At 52.5% G+C, this 25,332-nt stretch overlaps 2 protein-coding genes across 4 annotated transcripts in view; one reads left to right on the top strand and one right to left on the bottom strand.

Moving 5' to 3' along the window:
• Positions 1 to 1,440: 1,440 nt before the first annotated feature.
• IL15RA (interleukin 15 receptor subunit alpha) lies at positions 1,441 to 11,318 on the top strand. 2 transcript variants are annotated; one of them, XM_080348784.1, is made up of 8 exons: positions 1,441 to 1,569; positions 7,728 to 7,928; positions 9,324 to 9,401; positions 9,680 to 9,880; positions 10,064 to 10,093; positions 10,345 to 10,402; positions 10,527 to 10,839; positions 11,208 to 11,318. In XM_080348784.1, exons 1-7 carry the CDS (start codon positions 1,497 to 1,499, stop codon positions 10,630 to 10,632), a joined length of 747 nt encoding a protein of 248 aa, XP_080204910.1. In that variant the 5' UTR covers positions 1,441 to 1,496; the 3' UTR covers positions 10,633 to 10,839; positions 11,208 to 11,318. The 2 variants fall into 2 exon arrangements, with proteins under 2 accessions (XP_080204910.1, XP_080204911.1); XM_080348785.1 differs by having other exon boundaries at positions 9,683 to 9,880.
• Positions 5,151 to 25,332, bottom strand: part of FBH1 (F-box DNA helicase 1) — a 38,656-nt gene continuing 18,474 nt past the window's right edge. The window contains exons 13-21 of one of the 2 annotated variants that reach the window (XM_080348761.1): positions 24,281 to 24,417; positions 22,277 to 22,376; positions 21,960 to 22,081; positions 20,759 to 20,834; positions 18,785 to 18,982; positions 18,046 to 18,171; positions 16,088 to 16,194; positions 15,369 to 15,503; positions 13,521 to 14,192 (exon numbers count right to left, since the gene is read on the bottom strand). In XM_080348761.1, the coding sequence (XP_080204887.1) occupies positions 14,109 to 14,192; positions 15,369 to 15,503; positions 16,088 to 16,194; positions 18,046 to 18,171; positions 18,785 to 18,982; positions 20,759 to 20,834; positions 21,960 to 22,081; positions 22,277 to 22,376; positions 24,281 to 24,417 (1,085 nt within the window). In that variant the 3' untranslated portion in view covers positions 13,521 to 14,108. Of the gene's footprint in view, positions 5,211 to 13,520; positions 14,193 to 15,368; positions 15,504 to 16,087; positions 16,195 to 18,045; positions 18,172 to 18,784; positions 18,983 to 20,758; positions 20,835 to 21,959; positions 22,082 to 22,276; positions 22,377 to 24,280; positions 24,418 to 25,332 lie in introns of those variants that run through there. The other variant, XM_080348762.1, reaches the window with a different exon arrangement.

The raw sequence follows: 25,332 nt of genomic DNA on the forward strand, positions 1-25,332 counted from the left end.
ACAGGCTCAGGCAGGATCTCTCAGAAATGTAGATTTTATTAACGATTTTGCAGACCTGTGTGTCCTACCTAATGGTAAGCACATGGAATAGGGCAAAAAGCCGGTGCCTATATCACCTTAATCTCAGCCGCAAATTCCCCAGGGGTTGGTTCTGCAGGGTTTACAGACTGCGCAGATTACCTGTCTCATTCATCTAATTCTGCCAACTCCTTCCCCTTATTGATCTATTTAAAGTGCAAATTCCCAGCTCTCTGGCTACTCTTCTCCCTAGCTTAACTTTTAAAATACAGTAATCAGTTTGCATTCTGGGATTAGTTCGAAGTGACTTAGTTTTACATTAAGGATTCATAGCCTGGTGTCTCTCAGTCCTCCCCCCCGCGCTGGGGTCAGGCGCCAGGTCCCCAGGTGTACAATCAACATTTGTCCTTTAATGGCTCCTTACACTCCTCCCCCCACCAGGAATTGCATCCCCGGGAACTGAAGCCCCTCCCCATTATTGTATCCCACCCCCAGGTATTCCATCTCACCCCCCAGTATCACATCCCCACCACAAGGTATTGCATCCCCCCCCGTTGTTGCATCCTCCTCCCGTTACTGCATCCCATCCCCAGGTATTCCATCTCACCCCCTGGGTATTGCATCCCCCTCCTCCCCCTCCCGGTATTGCATTCCCCCCTCCAGTACTGCAACTCCCCCCGGTATTGCATCCTTCCCTACAGGTTCGGCATCCCACCCCCAGGTATTGCATCCTCCCCTGGTATCGTATCTCACTCCCTGGTATCGTATGTCGCCCCCCGGATACTTCACCCCCCACCCGGTATTGCATCCCGAGGGTATTGCACCCCCCGGGTATTGTACCCCGTCTCTGCCATTGCGTCCCCTCAGACTCTGCATCCCTCCCGGGTACCGCATCCCTCCGGGTACCGAACCCCCGGGTACTGCATCCCCCTCCGGTATCGAACCCCCAGGCACTGCATCTCGTCCCGGGTACCAAGCCCCCAGGCACTGCATTCCCCCCGGTACTGAACCCTTGGGTATCGCAGCCCCGCCACGGTACCGAACCCCCGGGCACTGCATTCCTCCAGGTACCGAACCCCCGGGTCCTGCACCCGCCCCGGGTACCAAACCCCTGGGCCCTGCACCCGCTCCGGGTACCGAATCCCCAGGCACCTCACCCCCCCCGGGTGTCAAACCCCCAGGCACTGCATCCCGTCCCGGGTACCAAGCCCCCAGGCACTGCATCCCCCCCGGGTACCGAACCCGCTGGCACTGCATCCCCCTCCGGGTACCGAACTCTCAGGCCCTGCATTCCCCCCGGGTAACGAACCCCCGGGCACTGCACCCCCCACCCCGGTCTCTGCTCGAAAGCGAAAGCGAAAGGGGAAGGCGGGTCTGGCCACGCCGGGTATGTCCGGCGGCGGGCGGCGGGGCCGAGCCCCGGACCCCCCCCGGGAGCCCTGAGCCCCCCGGCCCTGCCCCAGTGCCGCCACCGTCCCATGGCGCGGCCGCTTCTGCCGCTACTCTGCGCTACCGTCGTCCTCCTGCTGCCCTGGACCGACGCCGACAGCGGTAAGCGGGACTCACTCGGGCTCCCTCGCCTCGCCGCCGGCGTCGCCACGCCGTTCCCGGGGTGGCCGCGCCGTCCCCGGGGTGTCCACGACATCCTCGGGTTGTCCACGCCGTCCCAGGGGTGTCCACGCCGTCCCCGGGGTGCCCAATCCACTGCCCGGGGTGCCTGCGGTGCTCCCTGGGTACACACACCTCCCTCTAGCTGCCCCATGCACCCCCGCGGCGCACCCACGCTGCGCTTCGAAGTGCCCAGGCTCCCTCTTGGGGTACCCATGCTGCACCCCTGGGTGCCTACCCTACTCCCTGGGGTGCTAAGGCTCCTTTCTGGGATGCCCACGCTGCTCCCTGGGTGCCCACACCTCCCTCTAGCTGCCCCAGGCACCCCCCTGGGGTACCCACACTGCTCCTTGGGGTGTTCAGGCTCCTTCCTGGGGTGCCCACACTGCTCCTTGGGGTGCTCAGGCTCCTTCCTGGGATACCCACGCTGCACCCCTGGGTGCCCACACCTCCCTCTAGGTGTCCCATGCACCTCCCTGGGGTACCCACGCTGCGCTTCGAAGTGCCCAGGCTGCCTCTTGGGGTACCCATGCTGCACCCGTGCGTGCCTACCCTACTCCCTGGGGTGCTAAGGCTCCTTTCTGGGATGCCCACGCTGCTCCCTGGGTGCCCACACCTCCCTCTAGCTGCCCCAGGCACCCCCCTGGGGTACCCACACTGCTCCTTGGGGTGTTCAGGCTCCTTCCTGGGGTGCCCACACTGCTCCTTGGGGTGCTCAGGCTCCCTCTTGGGGTACCCACGCTGCACCCCTGGGTGCCCACACCTCCCTCTAGCTGCCCCATGCACCCCCTTGGGGTACCCACACTGCTCCTTGGGGTGCTCGGGCTCCCTCCCGGGGTACCCACGCTGCACCCCTGGGTGCCCACACCTCCTTCTAGGTGCCCCATGCACCCCCTTGGGGTACCCACACTGCTCCTCCGAGTGCCCAGGCTCCTTCTTGGGGTACCCATGCTGCACCCCTGCGTGCCCACACTGCTCCCTGGGTGCCCACACCTCTTTCTAGGTGCCCCAGGCCCACCCCTGGGGTGTCCATTCCCTGGGGTGCTCAGGCTCCCCACTGGGGTGTTCATGGTGCTCCCTGTGTGCACACATCTCTCTCTTGGTGCCCCATGAACCCCCTGGGGTATCCACACTACCCCCCGGGGTGCCTTCGCTGCTCGTTGTGTGCCCATACCTCTCTCTAGGTCCCCCATGTACCCCAACAAGGTGCCCATGCTGCACCCTGGGGCACCCTGGGGTACCTGTACTGCTCCCTGTGTGCCCACACCTCCCCCTAGCAGCCCCACACGCACCCCCAGGGCGTCCAAACTGCTCCTTGGGGTGCCTGGGATCCCTCCTGGGGTGCTTATACTGTTCCCTGCTATGCCCACACCTCTCTCAAAGTGCCCTATGCCCACCCCTGGGGTACCCACCTGCACTCTGGGGTCTCCATGCTGCTCTTTGGGGTGCCTGGGCTCCTTCCTGGGGGGCCCACGGTGCTCTCTGCATGCCCACACCTCTAGCTGCCCCATGTACCCCCTCTGTGGTACCCACACCGCACCCCTGGGTGCCCAAGATGCTCCATGCGTGTCCACACCTCTCCCTGCATTCCCCGTACCCACCCTGGGGGTACCCACACTGCATCCCGAAGCACCCACACCTCTCTCAAGGTGCCCCATGCACCCCTCTGGGGTGCCCACGCTGCACCCCAGGGTGCCCGTGCTGCTCCACGCATGCTCACACCTCTCTCTAGGTGCCCCATGCCCACCCCTGGAGTGCCCACGCTGCTCCCTGGGGTGCCCAAGCTGCACCCTCATGTTCCCCTTGCACCCCTCTGGGTGCCCACCTCCCTCCTTGGGTGCCCACTCCACCTCCCCACTGGTGTCCAGGGAGGCTGGGAGTGAATTTAGGGTCCATGTGATGGACCCACAGGAGCTGCATCACTGCAGGATTTCACCCTGGGTGGGCTCTGTGGGTTTTCCATGGGACTGTGATTTGTCCATGGCTGAGAATCACCACTGGATCGGGAATGTCTCACCGTGTCTTGCATCTCCTAAAGCAGCTTTAGGAAAAATCACCATCACAGCCCAGCGTGGAGCTGGCGATGCTGACACCCCAGCAAATTGCTGACAGCATTGGCGAGACTATTAGGAAATATTTAATTAATATTTAATTAAATAAACATGTTGGAATTGCGAAGGGTGGGCGTGGAAGCATAGGAAATGAGGCTGGAAGGGACTGAAAAGGTTTCGGACAGCTTTAGTGCTGTCCCTTCTCCTGGCTCCTGTCTGCTGCCAAAGCTGCAACGCCCTGGAAAATCATGGAGTCACAGAACTGTTGGTTGGAAAAGACCTTTAAGATCATGGAGACCAACTGTTAACCCATCCCTGTCCCTGCCCCATATCCTGAGAACCTCATGTCTGTCTGTCCAACCCTCCAGGGATGGTGACTCCAGCACTGCCCTGGGCAGCCTGTTCCAATGCCCCACAGCCCTTTGGGGAAGAAATTGTTCCTAAATCCAACCTCAACCCCCCTGGTGCAACTTGAGGCTGTTTCCTCTGCTCCTATTTTTCATTACCACTTACAGACCCTCATACCCACTACACGTGGGCACATGGGAAGGTGGAGCAGTCACAGAGGAGACGTTCCTGCTGCCCCAGGACCTTGTCACCATTCCCCCTTTAATTCAGTCAACAGACAATTTGGGATGTGCTGGTTGTGCCGACACATCCCATGACGCTCACTCCGGGCATCACGTCCTCTCCTGCTTCCCATCCCTGGCACAGCCATAAATATTCTTCAGTTTGAATGTGAAAACGTTTTATCTATTCCTATGATTTCAGTGCTCCTGAGGAATTCTTCAGTCTTGGGCATAGAACTCCGAAATTTCTCTTTTTCACCACTTTTTTTTGCTTATGCTTTTTAAACTATTAGCAGAAAATGCTCTAGAAAATAGAAAGAAAAATCATTACGTTTTCCTGGTGTGGATTCTCTGGTGTCTCGTTGTGGTTGTGCAGCCCCATGAGCCGGAGGGGACATCTCCATGCTATGGGATGACAGCACAGAACAGCATTTCCATCCCTGGGACTAATCCAAGCAACTCTATGTTCTGCTTCCCAACCTGTCGGGACGAGCTCACCGGCATAATTTGAGATCGCTGGCTGAGAAAGCCAAAAAAAGCGAAGCAAAAACATGCTTAATTCATGCAATACCAAAAAAAACCCACCCCAACACATCACAAACCACGTATTGCGCGTGTATTTTGGCCTGGAAATTTAATATCAGTGGGATACAGGGAATTAGGGTGGAAATAAAGCAGCCAGAGGTATTTTCACAGGACGGCTGGTACCCAGCACCACAGCTCATTTGGGAGCTTCGTTAACGATGTGATGGGGTTTTGAGTGCTTGGGCTGGCACGTCAATGGGAAAATTCAACCTGCAAAGCTCAGAGGGAATGGAGACGAGCACAGAGATGCTTCTGGCCATCCTGAGAGAGTCTTGTGAGCTTTTCCTTGAATTAAAAAGCAAAATAGAAGACAGATGTTGGGTTTTTTCCGTGTGGAAGTCCCCAGTGGTGCACAGATCCAGGGAATTTTATCAATCTGCTTCAATAAAAAAGCAAATAAGAGATGGAGAGGTTTAAGTTACCACCGATCTTGCTTGGAAGCAAGAGCTTTATCACGGTCCCAGTTCTTTCCATCCATCCATCCATCCATCCATCCATCCATCCATCCATCCACCCATCCATCCATCCATCCATCCATCCATGTTTCGCACCATTTCCAATTCACTATATAAAGAAAACCTAAATCTTTGCCACACATCTCCAGTGCTGGAAAACTGAATTCTCAAAGATTTCCTCCTCTTTTCCCCCTCGGCACATGTTCATCTCATTGAACAAACTAAAATCCATGCAGCGATGGCATGAGATGCCGGGGTCATGATCCTGGACAGCAGAGATGTTGGGATTTTCTCATTGAAGGATATGGGTGTTTTGTGGAAGAGAAGTTTACTTTAGATTCCAACCAAGCGGAAAAAAGTGCTTTGGTGAGATTACAGTGACAAGATCAGGTTTAAGAGCTGAAAGGCATAAGCAGGACTCAACAAGTCCCTGTTTTTCCTGGACATTTTGGTGCTTCGGGCTGGATCTCGGTGTCCATGGGTTGTGTTGGCACTGGGAGGGCTTTTCATTCATTTTCTGGCACAGCATCCGGTCTGGTGACATGTGAGGCTATTGTGAAATGTCCCGTGGTGTTTTCTTGCAGTGCTCCCATAAACTCCGCTGCTGCCTTGAGCAGAGGCTGAGAACCAACATGCTCAGCACACACATGGGCACCACTTGCACTCTCCGGCCACAGCGGCTGCAGCTTTTTGGGGTGTTCCAGCACCAGGGGACACAAATGGACCCACTTGAGCACCGAAATGGAGCAGACACACCTGTTCTGGAGATAGATAACAAATTGATTTTTTATCTGCAGGAGTTTTGGGTGAGCACGTGGTGCTCCTGTCCCCACTGTGCTCCCATCACCGTCCCGCTCCCAATCCCAGACCAACTGTGCATCCCTCACACCAAACGTGTTTCATTCCAGTTGAGCATCAATTCATCCACCCTGCGCATCACATCCCAGCCATGGATCACTCCATGGGGGACTCTCTGTAACTGCCTGAAAGGAGCTTGGAGCCAGGGGGGTCGGGCTCTGCTCCCCAGGAACAAGCGCCAGGAGCAGAGGAAACGGCCTCAAGTTGCACCAGGGGAGGTTGAGGTTGGATGTGGGGAACAATTTCTCCCCCAAAGGGCTGTGGGGCATTGGAACAGGCTGCCCAGGGCAGTGCTGGAGTCACCAGCCCTGGAGGGGTTGAATGGATTGGAAATGAGGTTCTCAGGGACATGGGGTAGTGTGAGGGCTGGGTTAACAGTTACACTTGATTTTTGAAGGTCTTTTCCAACCAAAATGATGTTATGATTCTGTGACATCCCATCCCTGCATTGCTCCATCCTGTCCATGCATTTGCGTCCCAGCCATAAATCATCCCAGCCTATTTGCGACAGGCCAAGAGGTGATGGTTTTAAACTAAAGGAGGGAGATTCAGGCTGGACGCAAGGAAGAAATTGTTGGCCCTGAGGGCGGTGAGAGCCTGGCCCAGGTTGGCCAGAGAGGTGGTGGCTGAACCATCCCTGGAGACATCCCAGGCCAGGCTGGACGGGGCTCTGAGCAACCTGAGCTGCTGAAGATGTCCCTGCTCATGGCAGGGGGGGAACTGGGGGAGCTTGAAGGTCCCTTCCAACCCAAACCATCCTGTGATTCTTTCATTCTGTGATTCTACAATCACATCCCAGCTGTCCATCACTCCAGCCTGGCTCTATATTGCTTTATCTCCCTTGTGCACCTCTCCATCCCACATTTGGGACAGCTGACAGCTGCTGGGGTTCTTAGTGACCCATTTCCATGCTGCAGGAGGGGTCCAGGCACAGGCACGGGCTTGGGACAACCAAGAAACTTCCTCCGTTGCACCGAAGAAGTTAAATGTGAAACCAACCTCAAATAAAGGCCAAAGGGGAAGCATGAGCCGTAATTCGAAGCTCATCACCACCCCGGCCATGTGATACTCAGATTTCAGCTGCCTCTGGGGCCGTGGGCTGCAGGCTCTGCTGGGAAAGAAGCCCCAGGAGGCATCTGATGGACACACGCAGCACCTGGAATTTTTCATGACCAGCTGCAAAATAAGTGGAGAAAAGAGGGGGCAGGGACCGCAGCCAAAATGCAGCAGCTGGTGGGAGGATGCAGTCGGGGATTTTGGCCGGGGACGGTCACTGCGAGGGGATGAAATTCTGCAAAAAGGCGTCATTGACCGGAGAAGCTACTACAAGTGACCACAAATATGCTGGAAATGGAGATTTCCCCTTCTCCATCTGCCGTGCACAGGCACAGCTGTCTCACTGATGTCTTTTGCAAGCTGGGTGAATCTCTCCCAGCCCCGGGGCATCACCTGTTCCCCGTATCCCAACCCCACAGGCAGGATATGACCCCCTTGGGTACCACTCAGCACAGCAAGCTGGGGCCAGAGGATGCTTAATCTCCCTGTTGTGACCCCTATCTCTATTTTTTTTAACACCCATTCAGTGCCACCGCGATGCGGCCGTCCCAAAGATGTGGCCAACGCTCACATTGACGTGGGCAACAATGTGCTGCTTAACACTCACCTGCGCTACACCTGCAACCCCGGCTACAAGCGCAAAGCTGGTACCTCCAGCCTCATCCAGTGCATCCTCCGTGACGGTTCCAGCGAGCCTGACTGGACCCACACCACCCTCCAGTGCATCCGTAAGCCCTCATTCGGCAGCTGGGATGCAATGGGGACCGGGGAGGGGGGACATCTCTATCACTGGTGTGGTGGACAAGGATGCGGGGTGGCGTGGGCGCTGTCGCTGATGGTATCTTCATGCTGATGGTGTCTCCATGCTGATGATGTTTTCATGTTGGTGGTGTCTCCATGTTGATAGTGTCTCCATGTTGATGGTGTCTCCATGTTGATAGTGTCTCCATGTTGATGTTGTCTCCACGTTGATAGTGCCTCCACACTGATGGTGTCTCTGTGTTGATAGTGTCTGCATGTTGATGTTGTCTCCACATTGATGGTGTCTCTGTGTTGATAGTGTCTGCATGTTGATGTTGTCTCCACATTGATGGTGTCTCCATGTTGATAGTGTCTCCATGTTGATGGTGTCTCCATGATGATAATGTCGCCACATTGATGTTGTCTCCACATTGATGATGACTCCACATTGATGGTGTCTCCATGTTGATGTTGTCTCCATGTTGATAGAGTCTCCATGTTGATGGTGTCTCCATGTTGATAGTGTCTCCACGTTGATGTTGTCTCCACATTGATAGTGCCTCCACACTGATGGTGTCTCTGTGTTGATAGTGTCTGCATGTTGATGTTGTCTCCACATTGATGGTGTCGCCATGTTGATAGTGTCTCCATGTTGATAGTGTCTCCATGTTGATGTTGTCTCCATGTTGATGTTGTCTCCATGTTGATAGAGTCTCCATGTTGATGGTGTCTCCATGTTGATAGTGTCTCCACGTTGATGTTGTCTCCACATTGATAGTGCCTCCACACTGATGGTGTCTCTGTGTTGATAGTGTCTGCATGTTGATGTTGTCCCCACATTGATGGTGTCGCCATGTTGATAGTGTCTCCATGTTGATAGTGTCTCCATGTTGATGTTGTCTCCATGTTGATGTTGTCTCCATGTTGATAGAGTCTCCATGTTGATGGTGTCTCCATGTTGATAGTGTCTCCATGTTGATGTTGTCTCCACGTTGATAGTGCCTCCACACTGATGGTGTCTCTGTGTTGATAGTGTCTGCATGTTGATGTTGTCTCCACATTGATGGTGTCTCCATGTTGATAGTGTCTCCGTGTTGATAGTGTCTCCATGTTGATGGTGTCTCCATGATGATAATGTCGCCACATTGATGTTGTCTCCACATTGATGATGACTCCACATTGATGGTGTCTCCATGATGATAATGTCGCCACATTGATGTTGTCTTCACATTGATGGTGACTCCACATTGATGGTGTCTCCATGTTGATGGTGTCTTCGCTTTGATGGTGTCTCCAAGTTGATGGTGTCTCCCCATTGATGGTGTCTCCATGATGATGGTGTCTCCATGCTGATGGCATTTCCACCTTGTGTTTTCTCAAAGGGGACCCGGCTCTACCTCCGCAAACCCCCAGCCCTGAGCTGCCAACGGCACCGGACACCAAGACAACAACCCAGAAGGGTGAGCAAGAGGAAAAATGCAGCTCATGGGGGTTGGTTTGGGGCCACCGTGGCTGTAGTTGTGGCAAAACCGCGACCGCCGTGGTGTGGAAGGCAAAATATTTCAATGGTGTGATGGAGTTTATTCAATTGCATGAAATCAGGCCATTTTGTAGCTGCTGGATGGGCTGTATTGCCCTCACCTCAACATGCCCCAAGCTCAGCACTGAAATAATGGTGCTGCGTAGAGTTTTGACTTGTAATTTTTGAAATGAGAAGGTTTTACACCATTTTCCCCAGCAGGAACCACCGACGCCAGCCCGACCTCCAGCCCCCGCCTGTCACCGCTGCCACCAGCAACTCATGGGCCATCACCGGAGACATCGACGCTGTTGGAGATGCCCCCACCACTGGAGACATCCACACCAGGAGAGGAGACAGCCCCAGGGACATCCCTGGGGACAACCCCGCTGTTCACCGCCCCCCCGGACCACGCCGCAGGTCAGGCTGCCTCTCTGGGGGAGAAAACCCACCCATGGGGCTGGTTTCAACCAGCAAAGGCTCTTTTAGTTTTTCAATACATTTTTCCCTTTTCAACCCCATTTTTAATGAGGGTCCCCCCAGCATCCACCCCCTTTCCTGGCTTTGCAGCTAAAAAATCTCCATTTCTCTCTTCTTTTCCAGTTTCCATCCAGACCCTGGCCTCTTCCATTGGTAAGCTGGGCAAAAACACCCCTTATTTTGGCAAGCAGTGGCTTATTTTCTTTATTATTTCTAGCTTAAAAGCCTTCCTTGGGGCTGTAGTTGAGGGTGATGCTTCCAAAGTGGGAAGGATACAGCACCCAAATTTCTTCCCAGGGTGGGGAGGGCACCTTGCGAACGTTCACAGATTGTGTTTGGTTCTTCATGGAGCTGTTTTGTTTGAGCTGGGAAGATGCTCATCGGCCGCCGTTTCTCTCCCACAGGGCTCCCATTGCTGGTGGTTGTCGGAGTCGTGTCTTGTTGCTGCTGGAGGATGAAAATGTAAGTGTGCTGAGCCCTGTGATGTCCTCCCACTCCTGTGATGAGTTTGTTTTCGGTCTCTGCGCTTCCCTGAAAGTTGCGGAAAGGCCTTGGGATGCCGGTGACGCTGCTCTCCCTGTTGCAGGCGTGCGCGACAGGACTACGCGGTGGCAGCGACTGCCGTCCCCATGATGGCTCTTGATGCCGAGAATGAGGAGATGTCACCACCCAACGTCTTCCCCATGGGCTGAGCACCCACCGCCGGGCAACTCGGTGCACCCGCCAACCCGGAGGACGCTCAGGGCTTGGATGGAAAGACCAATGCTGGCCCGAGTGGTGACAGCGCGCGGCAGAGTGTGTCATGGTCCCCAGCCGCATCCTCGCCCCAGGGACATGCGGCCGCTCTTCTCAGTCTGAACCAGTGACTCTCATGGATGAGACTGCTCCAGCACCCAAAGGTGTGTGGGTGTCACCCACAGGGGGTGAGTGAGTGCTGGGAGCACCCTGGGGTGACATGGTGGTGGTGGGTGGCGTGTGTCGGGAGCCAAAATTCAGAGGAGGTGGTTCTGTGGGTGCTGGTGTCCCAGCGGAGGGTGTTTGGGGTGCAGGGGATGGGGTTTGGGTGCTGGGCATGAAGCTTTGCTCCAAAGCAGCACCCAGGAATCAGGAGCAAGGCCAGAGTTGGGCCAGCTGGACACCAGCCCCTTCCCTAGAGCCGCTTTACCCCCAAATTGCCCCAAAAAACAGCACTGCTTGTGGCCAACAGAGAGGGACCTGGTTGAGCATCCCTGCACCGCATCCTCACCCCTTTCCCCCTCTCTTCCAGCCATTCACCGTCCCAACACGGTCAGCCCTCGTACGCAGCTCAGGGATCCTGCGGAGACACTTTCGGCACCGATCTGATGCCCGACGGCTCCGGCCGCTCGCAGGGGACCGCAACCAGGAGCTATTTTGCTACAGACACTACCAAAGACTGAAGGCAGTAACATGACTGCAGGAAATATTTTCGTCCATCATCAGTTGTTATCCACTCGTTTCCCCCTTGCTAGAGAACAGGCAGCTTTGTGTTGATGCTGGTTTATGTACAAATGTGTATATATTGTATATAAAACAACACACACACTGCAGTTGATTTTTTTTTGGTCTGGTTGGGCATCTTGGCAGCTGTGATAGTGGGGAGGGGAGTGGGGATGGATGGGTGGGGTGAAATCCCAGAACCATTTTGGGTGGAAGAGACCCTCAAGATCATCAAGTCCAACCATTAACCCAGCCCTGGAACTACCCCATGTCCCTGAGAACCTCATGTCCGTCTGTCCAACCCTCCAAGGATGGTGACTCCACCACTGCCCTGGGCAGCCTGTTCCAATGCCCCACAGCCCTTTGGGGAAGAAATTGTTCCCACATCCAACCTCAACCTCCCCTGGTGCAACTTGAGGCCGTTTCCTCTGCTCCTGGCGCTTGTTCCTGGGGAGCAGAGCCCGACCCCCCTGGCTCCAAGCTCCTTTCAGGCAGTTCAGAGCTCAGAAGGTCTCCCCTCAGCTCCTGTTCTCCAGCTGAACCCCCCAGGTCCCTCAGCCGCTCCATCACACTTGTGCTCCAGCCCCTCACCAGCTCCGTTCCCTTCTCTCCACTCGCTCCAGCACCTCAAGGCCTTTCTTGGCATCAGGAGCCCAAAACTGCCCCCAGAATTCGGGGTTTGGCCTCTCCAATGCCCAGCACAGCGACAGTCACTCCATCTTCCCAACAGGGCCGTCCTCTAGACACAACGTGTGACAGCCAGGTGGCGGCTGCCGTCGCTCAGCTGGACGGCAAAAGGGTTTTTAGCAGTCAGCTGGAAAGCAGGTGTCTGAAAACTTCATTTCCACGTCTTTTCCTTGCTACTGGGTCTTGTCCTCCTGTTTGTGCCACCACTCTGGACTGCTGGAGCTGGAGGATGTGACTCTTTGGATGTGATGGACCAAACCCTCAGCAGTGGCTCTGCCTCTCCCCAGCGTACCCCAGGATGGCTGGAAACCAGGTGAGGCTGGAAGGGATCCCTGGAGGCACCTGGTTGAACGTCCACGCTGAGCTTTGCAGTTACATCCAACGTCCAAGCCTTGAGTGAATTTCTCAGGTGGGTGGACCAGGGAAAGCCTTTCTGGAGTCAGTGTTTCGAAAGTGAAAAGAGCCGGTGAAGCGGTGACTGTTCCATAAACAACCACAGAAATCAAGAGGATGCAGGAGTTTCCTCCAGTGGGCGCAGCTCCTGGTTCCAGACCCATGGCCAAGAGCAGACACACCTTCCAAACTCAGTTTCGGTTTTGATCTCTGCATCTGATCCTTCCCCTGTGCTCTGCATTGGGGAGGCCACACCTGGAGTATTGTGTTCAGCTCTGGGCCCCTCAGCTCAGGAAAGAGATTGAAGTGCTGGAGCGGGTCCAGAGAAGAGCAACAAGACTGGGGAAGGGACTTGAACACAAGCCCTATGGGGAGAGGCTGAGGGAGCTGGGCTTGTTTAGTCTGGAGAAGAGGAGGCTTAGAGGTGAGCTCAGCACTCTCTATAACTACCTGAAGGGCAGTTCTAGCCAGGTGGGGATTGGGCTCTTCTCCCAGGCATCAGCAATAGGACAAGGGGCCATGGGCTTCAACTCTGCCAGGGGAAATTTAGGCTGGATATTAGAAAGAAATTCTTTACAGAGAGAGTGGTCAGGCATTGGAATGGCTGCCCAGGGAGGTGCTGGACTCGCCATCCCTGGAGGTTTTTAAAGTGAGGTTGGACATGGCACTTAGTGCCATGATCTAGTAAACAGACTAGAGTTGGACCAAGGGTTGGACTGGATGATCTCTGAGGTCTTTTCCAGCCCAGTCGATTCTGTGATTGTGTGATCACACGGGCTCCGGTACAACGAGTCACAGTGTCTCCAAACAAAGAGCGCAAGCCACTGCTGGATTTATGAGATAACAAGGCGACTCGTGCCATCGTGACTGATGGCTGGTAAACAAACACAACTCAGGACGGCTTCTTAACATAAGGGAAGAAAAAAAACCAGCATTAAAGGCGCTTTTTTTGTTACAAATTTAATTTCATCATTAAAAGCACTCTCCGGTTTGTCTCTAAGTAAGACCGAAAGCAAACCAAAGCACCTCTTCAGATGCTGTCTCTGTTTTCTCTTCCCTTATGGTTTGCTGCAGGGAGAAGGGAAACTGAGTCTGGGGAAACCCCTCTGCTGCAAGCAGGAAAATTAGTTCAGCTGGGAGAGATGAAAAACTTCCAGCCAGAGCTGATAAATTTTCCCTATGAAACAGGCTCCAGGAAAAAGCCCATTTCTAGGAATAAAGTGCTTCTCTGGATATTTTACAGTGTTGCTGAATAGCGTGTTGCTTTTCTTCCAGTGGATCAGAGGGATTTCACCACAGCGTAACATGACAAAACAAGTAGTTTGGTCACTAGAGGTGATTTCCTGGTGAAAGAGGTAATGGAGGTGTAATGCTCAAAAAGAAAACCGTACATCATCCTGTCCAATACAGTTTATATAGTGAGTATTCTTCTGTGCAGCAATGCCCGTCGGCTCCTAGAGTGCAAGGTAGGGCTGGGGAAATGGTCTCATACCTCCTGCAGGGTTGCTCTTGAACCTGGCCTGAAATCCTGCTCCAATATCCACCTGATTTTGGAGCTGGGGTGTGACAAGGGGCCTTGTCCCGCGGCCAGGATGGCTCTGGGAGGCAGCGAGGGCTCTGCAGAGCTTTGTTAGAGCAGTGGTGCCAGAGAGCCGAAGTGCTGCCACGTGCAAGAGCGGCAAAGGTACCCACCTGCATCTGTGCTGCCATTGCTCTGTGGGAAAAAGAGAGATGTGAGAATCATAGAATCATTTTGCTTGGAAAAAACCCTTAAGATTGAGTTCAACCATTAACCCAGCCCTGGAACTACCCCATGTCCCTGAGAACCTCATGTCCGTCTGTCCAGCCCTCCAGGGATGGTGACTCCAGCACTGCCCTGGGCAGCCTGTTCCAATGCCCCACAGCCCTTTGGGGAAGAAATTGTTCCCACATCCAACCTCAACCTCCCCTGGCGCAACTTGAGGCCGTTTCCTCTGCTCCTGGCGCTTGTTCCTGGGGAGCAGAGCCCGACCCCCCTGGCTCCAAGCTCCTTTCAGGCAGTTCAGAGATCAGAAGGTCTCCCCTCAGCTCCTGTTCTCCAGCTGAACCCCCCAGGTCCCTCAGCCCTCATCACACTTGTGGTCCAGCCCCTCACCAGCTCCGTTCCCTTCTCTCAACTCGCTCCAGCATCACAAGGCCTTTCTTGAGCCCTCAGGTGATTTTGGTGCCCCTGGTGCCACCATTTTGTGTGTGAGGTGATCCCGCCACCCCTGGGGCCGCCATCTTGAGCCCTGAGGTGATTCTGGTGCCCCTGGGGTTGCCATGTTGTGCACTGAGCTGAGGGGCCCAAAACTGCCCCCAGGATTTGCAGTTTGTCCTCCCCAGGTCCCAGCACAGGGACGGTCACTGCCCTGGGCCTGCTGGCCACACCAGTGCTGGCACCAGCCAGGATGCTGGTGGCCTCTTGGCCACCTGGGCACACGCTGGCTCATGTTCAGCCGCTGGCACCAACACCCCCAGCTCCTTTTCCGCCGGGCACTTTCCATCCACTTGTAGATCCCAGCACCGGGGAATCTTGTCCGTCTGGGCAATGATCAACCCCAGAGCCCAAAGTGGGAGCAAAGCCAAAACCGGACCCAAAAGCCAGATTGTCACTTCCAGCCGGCTGGCAGGGGCGAGGGGGGCTCTGCCCACCTCTGATGGCCTCAGCACAGACTCTAAGAGTCAGAAATGGGATCTGACATAACAAAACCCCCAAAACAGCCCCACTTGAGACCACAATTTGCCTTAGAAGAGAGGTCTGTGCTCACAGAACCATTGCAGAGAACATCTGCCCCACCAGAGGGCCAAGCAGCTCACGAAGGCTCGTGATTCAAAAATATGACCTCAAAGGCCAAGAAAAGGGACATACGTGAGTTAAAGGCAGCTTCTTCACAACCAGCGCGGAGCCGGACGGCAGTGCTGCCGTACACCGCGGCATGCAACAAGCAACCGCAGCCCCGTCCTTTGCAGCCTCATTCATCAGCTCCACCCGAAGGAAACGCTCCTAATAAACAAGAAATAAAGGGAACAACGACAATCAGATGGAGCTGAGATACTGGAATAGGTTGTTTCATATATATATATATATTTTTAATGCCCTGGGAAGTGACTTGCAACATGTTTTTTTAAATAAAACAAAAAAATCGCAACCCTCCAGTGACAACAAAAATCAAACAGAAGGCAGAAGCTTGTGAGAAGGGAAGTGAAGTAAGAGCTGGCAATGGCTGAACGGAGAAAAGGGAACACACACGCTCGTAATGAGGTGAAAAGTGAGGATCTGTGCAAGACAACACCCAAATTCCAGGACTGCGGGGAAAAAATGCAGCGACCTTGTGTCTTGCTATTGAAATTATAGTGCAGAACAGCGTTAAACTGAGGGAAAAGTGTGACCTCAGCACAAGCCAGGGCACAGAGCACGCTCAGCATGAATCTTAGCATCAGGGTGAACCTTAAAATAATCTTCTTTTACACTTCTCTACCACACAGCCCCCCCACTAAATGCAATAATCAGAGATGTGCAGGATTTATGAGCAGTGGGTGCTGCCTCTCTCAGCACCTCTGTGGTTACCTTGAGAAGGTTTCACTCACCCCAGCCAAAGCTAAAAGGTCTTCCAGGGTCTTTGACAGCAGCAAATATTTCTTTGCACGTGTCACTGCTACGTAGAGCAGGTTCCATTCGTCCTCAAGATGCGGGTCTAGGTTGGAGGAAAGATCAGCAATAGCTTTAGAGAACAAGAATGAACAGGTCTGTCGTCCTTCAAATGCTTCAGTTAGTACTGCTGGAAGGACACTCAGTGCTTGGTGAGGCCAGACCTTGAATCCTGGGGGCAGTTTTGGGCCCCTCAAGCCACGAAAGCCCTTGAGGTGACAGAACGAGTTGAGAGAAAGGAACGGAGCTGGGGAAGGGGCTGGAGAAGAAGGTTGAGGTTGGATCTTGGGAACAATTTCTTCCCCAAAGGGCTGTGGGGCATTGGAACAGGCTGCCCAGGGCAGTGCTGGAGTCACCAGCCCTGGAGGGTTGAACAGATGGACATGAGGTTCTCAGGGACATGGGGCAGGGACAGGGTGGGTTAATGGTTGGACTTGGTGATATTAAAGGTCTCTTTCAACCAAAGTGATTCTATGATTCCTCTCTGGACAACCATGACCCTGCAGGGCAGCACAGCTGTTGGGCAGTCCCTGACAGCACCAATCGCTGCAGCCTCATTCCACAGTCTCCCTGCCAGGCAAAGGTAGGATGCTGCGTGCCAGGAGAAGCAGATCAGTGCCATGTGTTTTCCCACCTCTTGGGCACAGACGCTGCACTGGAAGAGTTTCTAAGCCTCTAAATTCACTCTGCAGGCTCTTCTCTGCTCACTGGGAAGAGCCCAGCTCCTTCAAAGTATGAATTGTGGCACAATACCAAAGTCATGTCTTCCCCAAGTGTGGAACTGGCATTTCTCTGTTGCTAGATGGCTAAGCACTCAACCACAGAAATATTCCCCTGCCCTTGTCTTGCTGTGAAGGCAACTATGACAACAGTGGGATCGAGCGAATCCTCAGCAAGTTTGCAGGTGACACCAAGCTGTGTGGTGCAGGTGACACACGTGAGGGATGAGATGGCATCCAGAGGGACCTGGACAAGCTGCAGAAGTGGGCCCATGTGAACCTCGTGAGGTTCAACAAGGCCAAGTGCAAGGTCCTGCACCTGGGTCAGGGCAACCCCCGGTATCAACCCAGGCTGGGGATGGAGGGATGGGGAGCAGCCCCCAGGAGAAGGAATTGGGGTGCTTGGGGGTGAAAGATGGGACATGAGCCAGCAACGTGCGCTTGCAGCATAGAAGGTAAGTCGTATTTTGGTCTGTGTGACCAGCAGCGTGGACAGCAGGTCAGGGAGGGGATCCTGCCCCTCCGCCCCGCTCTGGTGAGACCCCCCTGCAGTGCTGGTCCAGCTCCGGGTCCTCAGCACAGGACACACATGGACCTGCTGGAGAGGGGCCAGAGGAGCCACAGGAATGATCCGAGGCTGGAACAGCTCTGCTGGGAGGACAGGCTGAGAGAGTTGGGGTGTTCAGCTGGAGAACAGAAGCTCCAGGAAGACCTTAGTGTGGCCTTTCTGTACTAAAAGGGGCCCATAAGAAAGATGGGACAGAGTTTTGAGCAGGGCCTGTTGTGATAGGACAAGGGGCAATGGTTTTAAACTAAAGGAGGGAGATTCAGGCCAGACATGAGGAAGAAATTGTTGGCCCTGAGGGTGGTGAGAGCCTGGCCCAGGTTGGCCAGAGAGGTGGTGGATGAACCATCCCTGGAGACATCCCAGGCCAGGCTGGACGGGGCTCTGATCACCCTGAGCTGTTGAAGATGTCCCTGCTCATGGCAGGGGGGGAACTGGGGGAGCTTGAAAGGTCCCTTCAACCCAAACTATTCTATGATTCTATGATCACTAGGACATCCAGTGGCACTTGATGCCACGGAGAAGCACGGGGTGTGCAGGACAAACACCAGCAGCACGCGTTGCTTTCCCATTTTCAGGTCTAGAGAGGTACCATGTGCAGCCATTCCCTTACCAATATTGAAGTTATTTCTTCTCTGGTTACCACCACTAAGAAAAGATACTGTCACAAAGTCATCTGCAATCAGCACCGTATCGAACTCCAGGCCTTTGGCTTGGTGGACAGTACCTATTACGTAATCTGCAACCAGTGCATGTCAGGAACAAGAAGGAGAAAAGACTAGTTATTGCAGCAGTATTTTTAAGTTCACAAGGCATCGAGATAAATGAAATTATTTCATTTTGCATTCACTTCACTTCTCCCCAAATATAAACCAGAAGCAAAGCACCTTTTTTGGGAATGCAGGCTGCTGAAGACAACTTTCCAGCCAAGGAAAACACCAGCCTGAGCCCCAGCCCCGACCCCCAAACAGGAATGCTCTTTATTTGGTGAATTTTTAATTTCATCACCTTGTTCTCTCAACAAATTTTAGTCAGCAAGTTGCCGGTCAACTACAACAGGAATCCCGAAAAGTGGGATAAAGTCCTAGGGCTGTCCAACTGCAGGAGATGGTGTCCAAAGGTTTATTTGCCTCTAGCAAAGTCAGATTAAGCAGATGCTGGCAGATTAATTGCACTGAACTCCATCTGGAGCCCCAGATGTACCACAAAAGTTGCTGTTAAACTTCACTTCTCCCTAAAAAACCTACTTGATCCAAAAGTAGCTTTTTTTGCAGAACAAGGTGGATTCAGCACTGAAGATTAATTGAAAAAGGACTTGAACTTAATCCTCTAAAGACACAACTTGGTTTTACCTGCTGAGGCTTCTTGTAAGACGTGTCTGCTCTTAATCCTCTGCACCAGCTCGGGGATGCGCTCTCTGTATTTCTCCACTATCGCAATCTTCATTTGCAGGTCTTTGTCATCGATATGCTCTGCGTATTCCTTTAAACCAACGAATCCTTTAGTTTCTTCCCATTTTTTGATAAAGGAGTCATTTATAACAAGGTTTGCTGAAAAGAAAGCAGCAGACGAGGTTGTTTGACAGATATATATAATTGCATTTTAAAATTCTAATCAAATTTAAGAATTAACGTTAGGGAAGGGAAGCGTGGGCAGCGGATGGAGCGCTGCTGTGGGATGCAGGGGCTTGGGATGTATTCCTGCTCTGTCACGGGTGGTTTTCGCTCAGGATTTTCTCTTTACTGATGCGAAATGACATCAAAGCTCGATGCTCTCATCAGAACGGGTGGTTTCAGAAAGCAGATTCACTTTGAGATCCAGCACGGGTGTAGTATGAAGATAGAGAAGATGACAAAGTTCAAGGGAGAGCAGCTGGCAAACATTCACTGAGCTCACCGTGTGTCCCAGAAAATCCGCACAACCTCTGTCCCCGGAGATATTTGGAAATGGAAAAGACTCCGCGCAGCCCAAAAAGAATCTAAAGTGACTTCAGAGCGGCTGGAGCAGCAGCTCAGGGCAGAGACACCCCCAGCACCCTTCCAACCTACATTTTTACCCAGGTGGGAAGGAGTTTTCCTCATATTTCACCTTCCAAAGAACCAGTAACAACACCCACATAATCAATCACTCTTGGCAGTTCAGTAAGTTTGTCTCTGTGTCCAATATATAACAATACTGCTGCCAAGAGATTTTAAATCAATGTTGGGGCCCCAAAAAGAGGGAGGACATGGACCTGTTGGAGAGGGGCCAGAGGAGCCACAGGAATGATCTGAGGCTGGAACAGCTCTGCTGGGGACAGGCTGAGAGAGTTGGGGTGTTCAGATGGAGAAGAGAAGCTCCGGGGAGACCTTACTGTGGCCATTCTGGACTAAAAGGGGCCCATAAGAAAGATGGGACAGATTTTTGAGCAGGGCCTGTTGTGACAGGACAAGGGGTGATGGTTTTAAACTAAAGGAGGGAGATTCAGGCTGGACATGAAGAAGAAATTGTTGGCCCTGAGGGTGGTGAGAGCCTGGCCCAGGTTGGCCAGAGAGGTGGTGGATGAGCCATCTCTGGAGACATCCCAGGCCAGGCTGGACAGGGTTCCGAGCAACCTGAGCTGGTGAAGATGTCCCTGCTCATGGCAGGGGGGGCACTGGGTGAGTTTTGAAGGTCCCTTCAACCCAAACCCTTCCAAGATTCTACAAACACAACCTCAACCTCTTCAACTCAACTTCCACCACTCAACCTCAACCTCTTCAACCTCCCTGACCCAATTTCAACCCCACCTCAACCTCCTCAACCTGAGCTGGTGAAGATGTCCCTGCTCATGGCAGGGGTGACACTGGGTGACCTTCGAAGGTCCCTTCAACCCAAACTATTCTGTGATTCTATGATTTATTTCCTAAATGATACCCACCAGTGAAGAGAAAACATGATAGAGGAGTCAACACACCAGGTTTAAAACAAAACAAGAACAAATCAGGAAAGGCCTAAGACGAATGAAAAATGAAGTCAAATTGGAAAACACAGGGAAAATAAATCTCTATCTATGAGTTTACTGGGCTCTTGAACACTCAAGGCGTTGCAGCGGAAATCTGGGAGCACTGCATGACACAGGCCCCACAATTTTGGCATTTCTGGTATTAACAGCAGCCAGTGAAGCAGCTAAAATAGCACAGCCCATGCCAGTACTGTTGAAAAGTCAGTTTTTGACAGATAACTGCAGGAGGAAACAAAATGAAACACCAAGAAGCCTCTTATTTTCCATCACCACGGCAAAAACTAAACCATCCAAGCTGCCGAAGGGGGATCGCGCAGGGAGAGAAGGGGGAGGATGGACTCACCTTTTTTCCGTTCATCCGCCGCTTGACTGAGTTTCCAAATATCATCAATTTTGCTCAGTTCAAAACGGTGAAGGCCCTAAAACAAACAAACAACCATTTATCTTAATACACAGCAGTAAAAGCGCTGAGAATTTCTAGATAAGGCAGCAGGGACCGGCAGTTATCGGTGTTAAGAGGGAGGGAATAAGGGAACTACGCTGAAGATGCAGAAGGAAGTTGTTTTCTCTTTCACTAACAAAACCTCCCCTTTTGAGTCATTTTAGCTTTGAATAGCTGCATATTACTTGGCTAACACCAACTTTTAAAGTCTGTTGTGCCATAAATGCTGCTGGTCTATTGATTGCACATTGTTTTGTGGGAAATCTATCCTCTTTCCTGATGTGATGGCTCACTACAACAAAGATCAACCCACTAAACCGACTGTAAATGCTTCACTTTCTATGTAAACTGAAACACAAAGGGCTTTGCTCTGACAATTTTTACTTTCAGAAAGTAATTTCGCGCCTTGTTTCCAAATATAGTTTGTTTTGTTCCATCAAAAGAAGAGTCAGTCTGAACTTAGACTTATTCCAAAATGCAAAGGCAGACAAGGTTTTAATACTGGGTGGACAGTTCAAACACTCATTCCATCATAATACAGTTTCCCAGTGAAAAATAAAGAGAAATTAAAATATTAGCCTAAAATTCAAAAGACCAGGTTCTTCCTCAAACACATTCCGCACTAGGACAACCTAGTGTTCACATTTCTAGGTGAGTAACAACATCTGCAATGAAACCATAGGTATTGATGATTCAGAGTTTGAAAACTAATGATTCTCCTGAGGCTTTTGAAATGTGGAGCCTTATTATAATAAAACCTCCCTGCAATTCCAGCACGGGAATTTCTGCAGATGTGCACATACGCACACCCTCTTTCTTCAGACACACGGGCGCTTTTTGCAGGTGAAAATTCAGCGCGAATCTTAGAACTGTTGATCTCTAATGGTGATAACATTCAGCATTGCTGAAAATCCCAATTTCCCCCAACAACAATGCTGGTGAACCAACTTTCCCTGGGTTTATTGAGACGGGAAACAGCCCATCACAGGACACTCCAAAGGTCACCTTCAGCTTCAACCATTGGTTTCATCTCTCTGAAGAGTCTGAAAATTCAGGGGCTTGAGGTTGGGACGTGAAGGACTCGTTGGCAACTTCTCCTTACCCCAATCACGTGTATTTTAATGTCTCTCTTTCTCTCCGTAAGCCTCACAGCATCCTCAAAGACGTTAAAATTGCTTCGGGATAGGATGGTTATCTTCCCTTTCATTCTGCCTCTCACATCGCCTGTGTGAAGAAATTCCCAGTTAGCCAGGGCAGTTTGAAAGCTGGTATCTAAAAAGCAGAGATCTTCATAAATCACAATTAATCCTGATTATTAATAATACTGCATAACAAACTTTGTTCCTTAAGCAGTAGCTCCATGACTCTTGGTCACTGAACAGAGCTGACCAAGCCAAGTGGTGCATCGGCACGACTTACCTTCTTGGTTTCCACCCACTAATGTTTTATTCCTGATTTTCTTGCAGACATCCAGAATGGTTGCTCCAACGTAAGCTATTTCAGGACCAAATCTGAAACTCTACATGGAAAAAGGATGAAAACAGCAGGAAAAGTAGAGGAACTTGTTAGAACCCACAGAAGTAATACTATATATGGAGTTATATGATTCCCACCAACCTTCCGGACAACATTTCTCTTAGCAAAAGCACCCAAATCCCCCCAAACTACTCTTAGAAACCCTGGTCACTCTTAGATGCGATGTGATAGGAACTGTGTTGTGAAATGGGACAATCATAGAGGGTAAATGTGATTTCCAGCCTCTCCACTGCCAAGACTCTTTCCCAGTAAATTAATGTGACATGGTGCATTTGTCCTTCAGGAGGGTGGTGAGAAACGAGCCAGGTCCCTCACTTGGCTGTGCTGCTGGAGATGTGATGGGCCAGGTTTGTTCCTCATAGTTTCCTAAACTGTAGATCTGGGGCCAAGAGTCAAAGCACCGTGAGGTTAAAGCCCTCATCAGTTTTCACTAACACTGTGATTACAAAACAACGGTGCTCGGCTGAGCACGACATCTCCATCAGCAAAGAGAAACCTCCACAAGCGAGGTGATACAAGGCCAGTCCCAAGACTTCTCACAAGATGCACTGGTTGACAGCGGCTGAACATGAGCCAGCGTGTGCCCAGGTGGCCAAGAGGCCACCAGCATCCTGGCTGGGACCAGCACTGGCCCAGGTGGCCAGCAGGCCCAGGGCAGTGACCGTCTCTGTGCTGGGACCTGGGGAGGACAAACCGCCAATCCTGGGGCAGTTCTGGGCCCCTCACGCCAAGAAAGGCCTTGAGGTGCTGGAGCGAGTGGAGAGAAGGGAACGGAGCTGGTGAGGGGCTGGAGCACAATGTGATGGAGCGGCTGAGGGACCTGGGGGGTTCAGCTGGAGAACAGGAGCTGAGGGGAGACCTTCTGATCTCTGAACTGCCTGAAAGGAGCTTGGAGCCAGGGGAGTCGGGCTCTGCTCCCCAGGAACAAGGGCCAGGAGCAGAGGAAACGGCCTCAAGTTGCCCAGGGGAGGTTGAGGTTGGATGTGGGAACAATTTCTTCCCCAAAGGGCTGTGGGGCATTGGAACAGGCTGCCCAGGGCAGTGCTGGAGTCACCATCCCTGGAGGGTTGGACAAACGAAGATGAGGTTCTCAGGACATGGGGCAGTGCCAGGGGTGGGTTAATGGTTGTACTCGATGATCTCAAGGGTCTCTTCCAACCAAAATGATTCTGTGATTCTATGCCACATCTGTAACACTGCAAAAGCAACATCACCCCAGGTCCCCACGAGCCTTCAGAACGAAAGAGAATGACAAGGAAGGAAGGAGGACTTGGGAGTTCTGGCTGACAACAGCGTGACCATGAGTCACCAAATGTGTCCTTGGGCCCCTCACGCCAAGAAAGGCCTTGAGGTGCTGGAGCGATTTGATAGAAGGGAACGGAGCTGGTGAGGGGCTGGAGAAGGAGGTTGAGGTTGGATCTGGGAAACAATTCCTTCCCCAAAGGGCTGTGGGGCATTGGAACAGGCTGCCCAGGGCAGTGCTGGAGTCACCATCCCTGGAGGGTTGAACAGACAGACATGAGGTTCTCAGGGACACGGGGTAGTGCCAGTGGTGGGTTAATGGTTGGAACTGATGATCTTGAGGGTCTTTTCCAACCAAAATGATTCTATGAGTCTTCTCTAATTAAGGTACATATTTAAGTCTGTAGTCTGTACCACAGTACCCATTTTTCAAGCCACACAACTTTCCTAAAGGTGGGATCACCCCACTAAGAGGCACAAAGGAGCAGTGCGGAGGGTGAAAAGCAAAATGTGCCACTAATCCAGGCAATGCAAACACTCCATGTGCCAAACTCAAGAAGTCCGGCCTTCTAAAGAAGGATGTGAAACATTTTCGTTGCATTAGGGATCTGTCTGAGCAAGGACAGCAGCAAACCCTCATCTTACCTGGGTGAGGTAATAGACATGGGTGTGAGGCACCGAGTAGAGGGTATTGACAGCACCGCGGAAGGTATAAATCTGCTGGTGAGGGTCTCCTACAAGGATGATCCCGCATCTCTGTGACAGCACAACATCCACGATGGCTGCAGGAAAACAGTGGAGCATTAAGGGGGAGCCTGCTCATAAACCAGGAATGAATTCTAGAACTGTAGAGAGGCAAGGGCTGATGGTTTTAAACTAAAGGAGGGAGATTCAGGCTGGACATGAGGAAAAAATTGTTGGCCCTGAGGGTGGTGAGAGCCTGGCCCAGATTGGCCAGAGAGGTGGTGGATGAACCATCCCTGGAGACATCCCAGGCCAGGCCGGACGGGGCTCTGAGCAACCTGAGCTGCTGAAGATGTCCCTGCTCATGGCAGAGGGGGCACTGGGTGAGCTTTGAAGGTCCCTTCAACCCTAAATATTCTATGATTCTACAAAGAAGGGGTCAACACAGCAGCAGGCAAGCTGGGGAGGAGCAAAGGGACGCACACAGCTGACTGCCTTTACAAACATCCTCCTGCTATTTTCATCTGAGGGTATTTTTTCTTGGACTGGAGCTGCACAACATCTTCATCCCCACTCAGACCAAGCTTGTCCAAGGCTCATTCATGCTGGAAGAGGAATGTCTGCATTGCATGGAGCTGCAAAAGCCAAACCTCCGCAAGACCAAGTCTCCAGCGAGCACAGATGCGAGACGGTCCGATGAAGCCTTTGAGCTCATTTAATATCTGCTGCAAAGCCCAGGCCTTCTTCTGCACTGCTCCTTTTGCTCCTCAGCACACAGATCGCTGCACTTAGATCCCTTTGCAGAATAAACTCAAATTGCTTTGCAACAGAGAGCTACTCCCCGTGTCCACAGCTAAAAAAGCCAACAGCTTCCTGCTCCGTGACTCAGGAATGCCCAGGGTGGTGTGAGCACCAGACAAGGGTGGGATGGTGCAGCTCTGCTCTTCTGACAGCCCAACCATTTAATGTCTCGCCCCTCTTGCAAATAAACCACGTCCTGGGCTATGCTGGGA

Source organism: Nesoenas mayeri (assembly GCF_963082525.1).
Source record: "Nesoenas mayeri genome assembly, chromosome: 1".
NCBI lineage: Eukaryota > Metazoa > Chordata > Aves > Columbiformes > Columbidae > Nesoenas > Nesoenas mayeri.

Coding starts and splice junctions, on each gene's coding strand:
- IL15RA (XM_080348784.1), top strand. CDS start 1,497: ATGGCGCGGCCGCTTCTGCCGCTACTCTGCGCTACCGTCGTCCTCCTG. Junction 9,402..9,679: donor CAAGACAACAACCCAGAAGG/GTGAGCAAGAGG, acceptor CATTTTCCCCAG/CAGGAACCACCGACGCCAGC. Junction 10,403..10,526: donor TGCTGCTGGAGGATGAAAAT/GTAAGTGTGCTG, acceptor TCCCTGTTGCAG/GCGTGCGCGACAGGACTACG.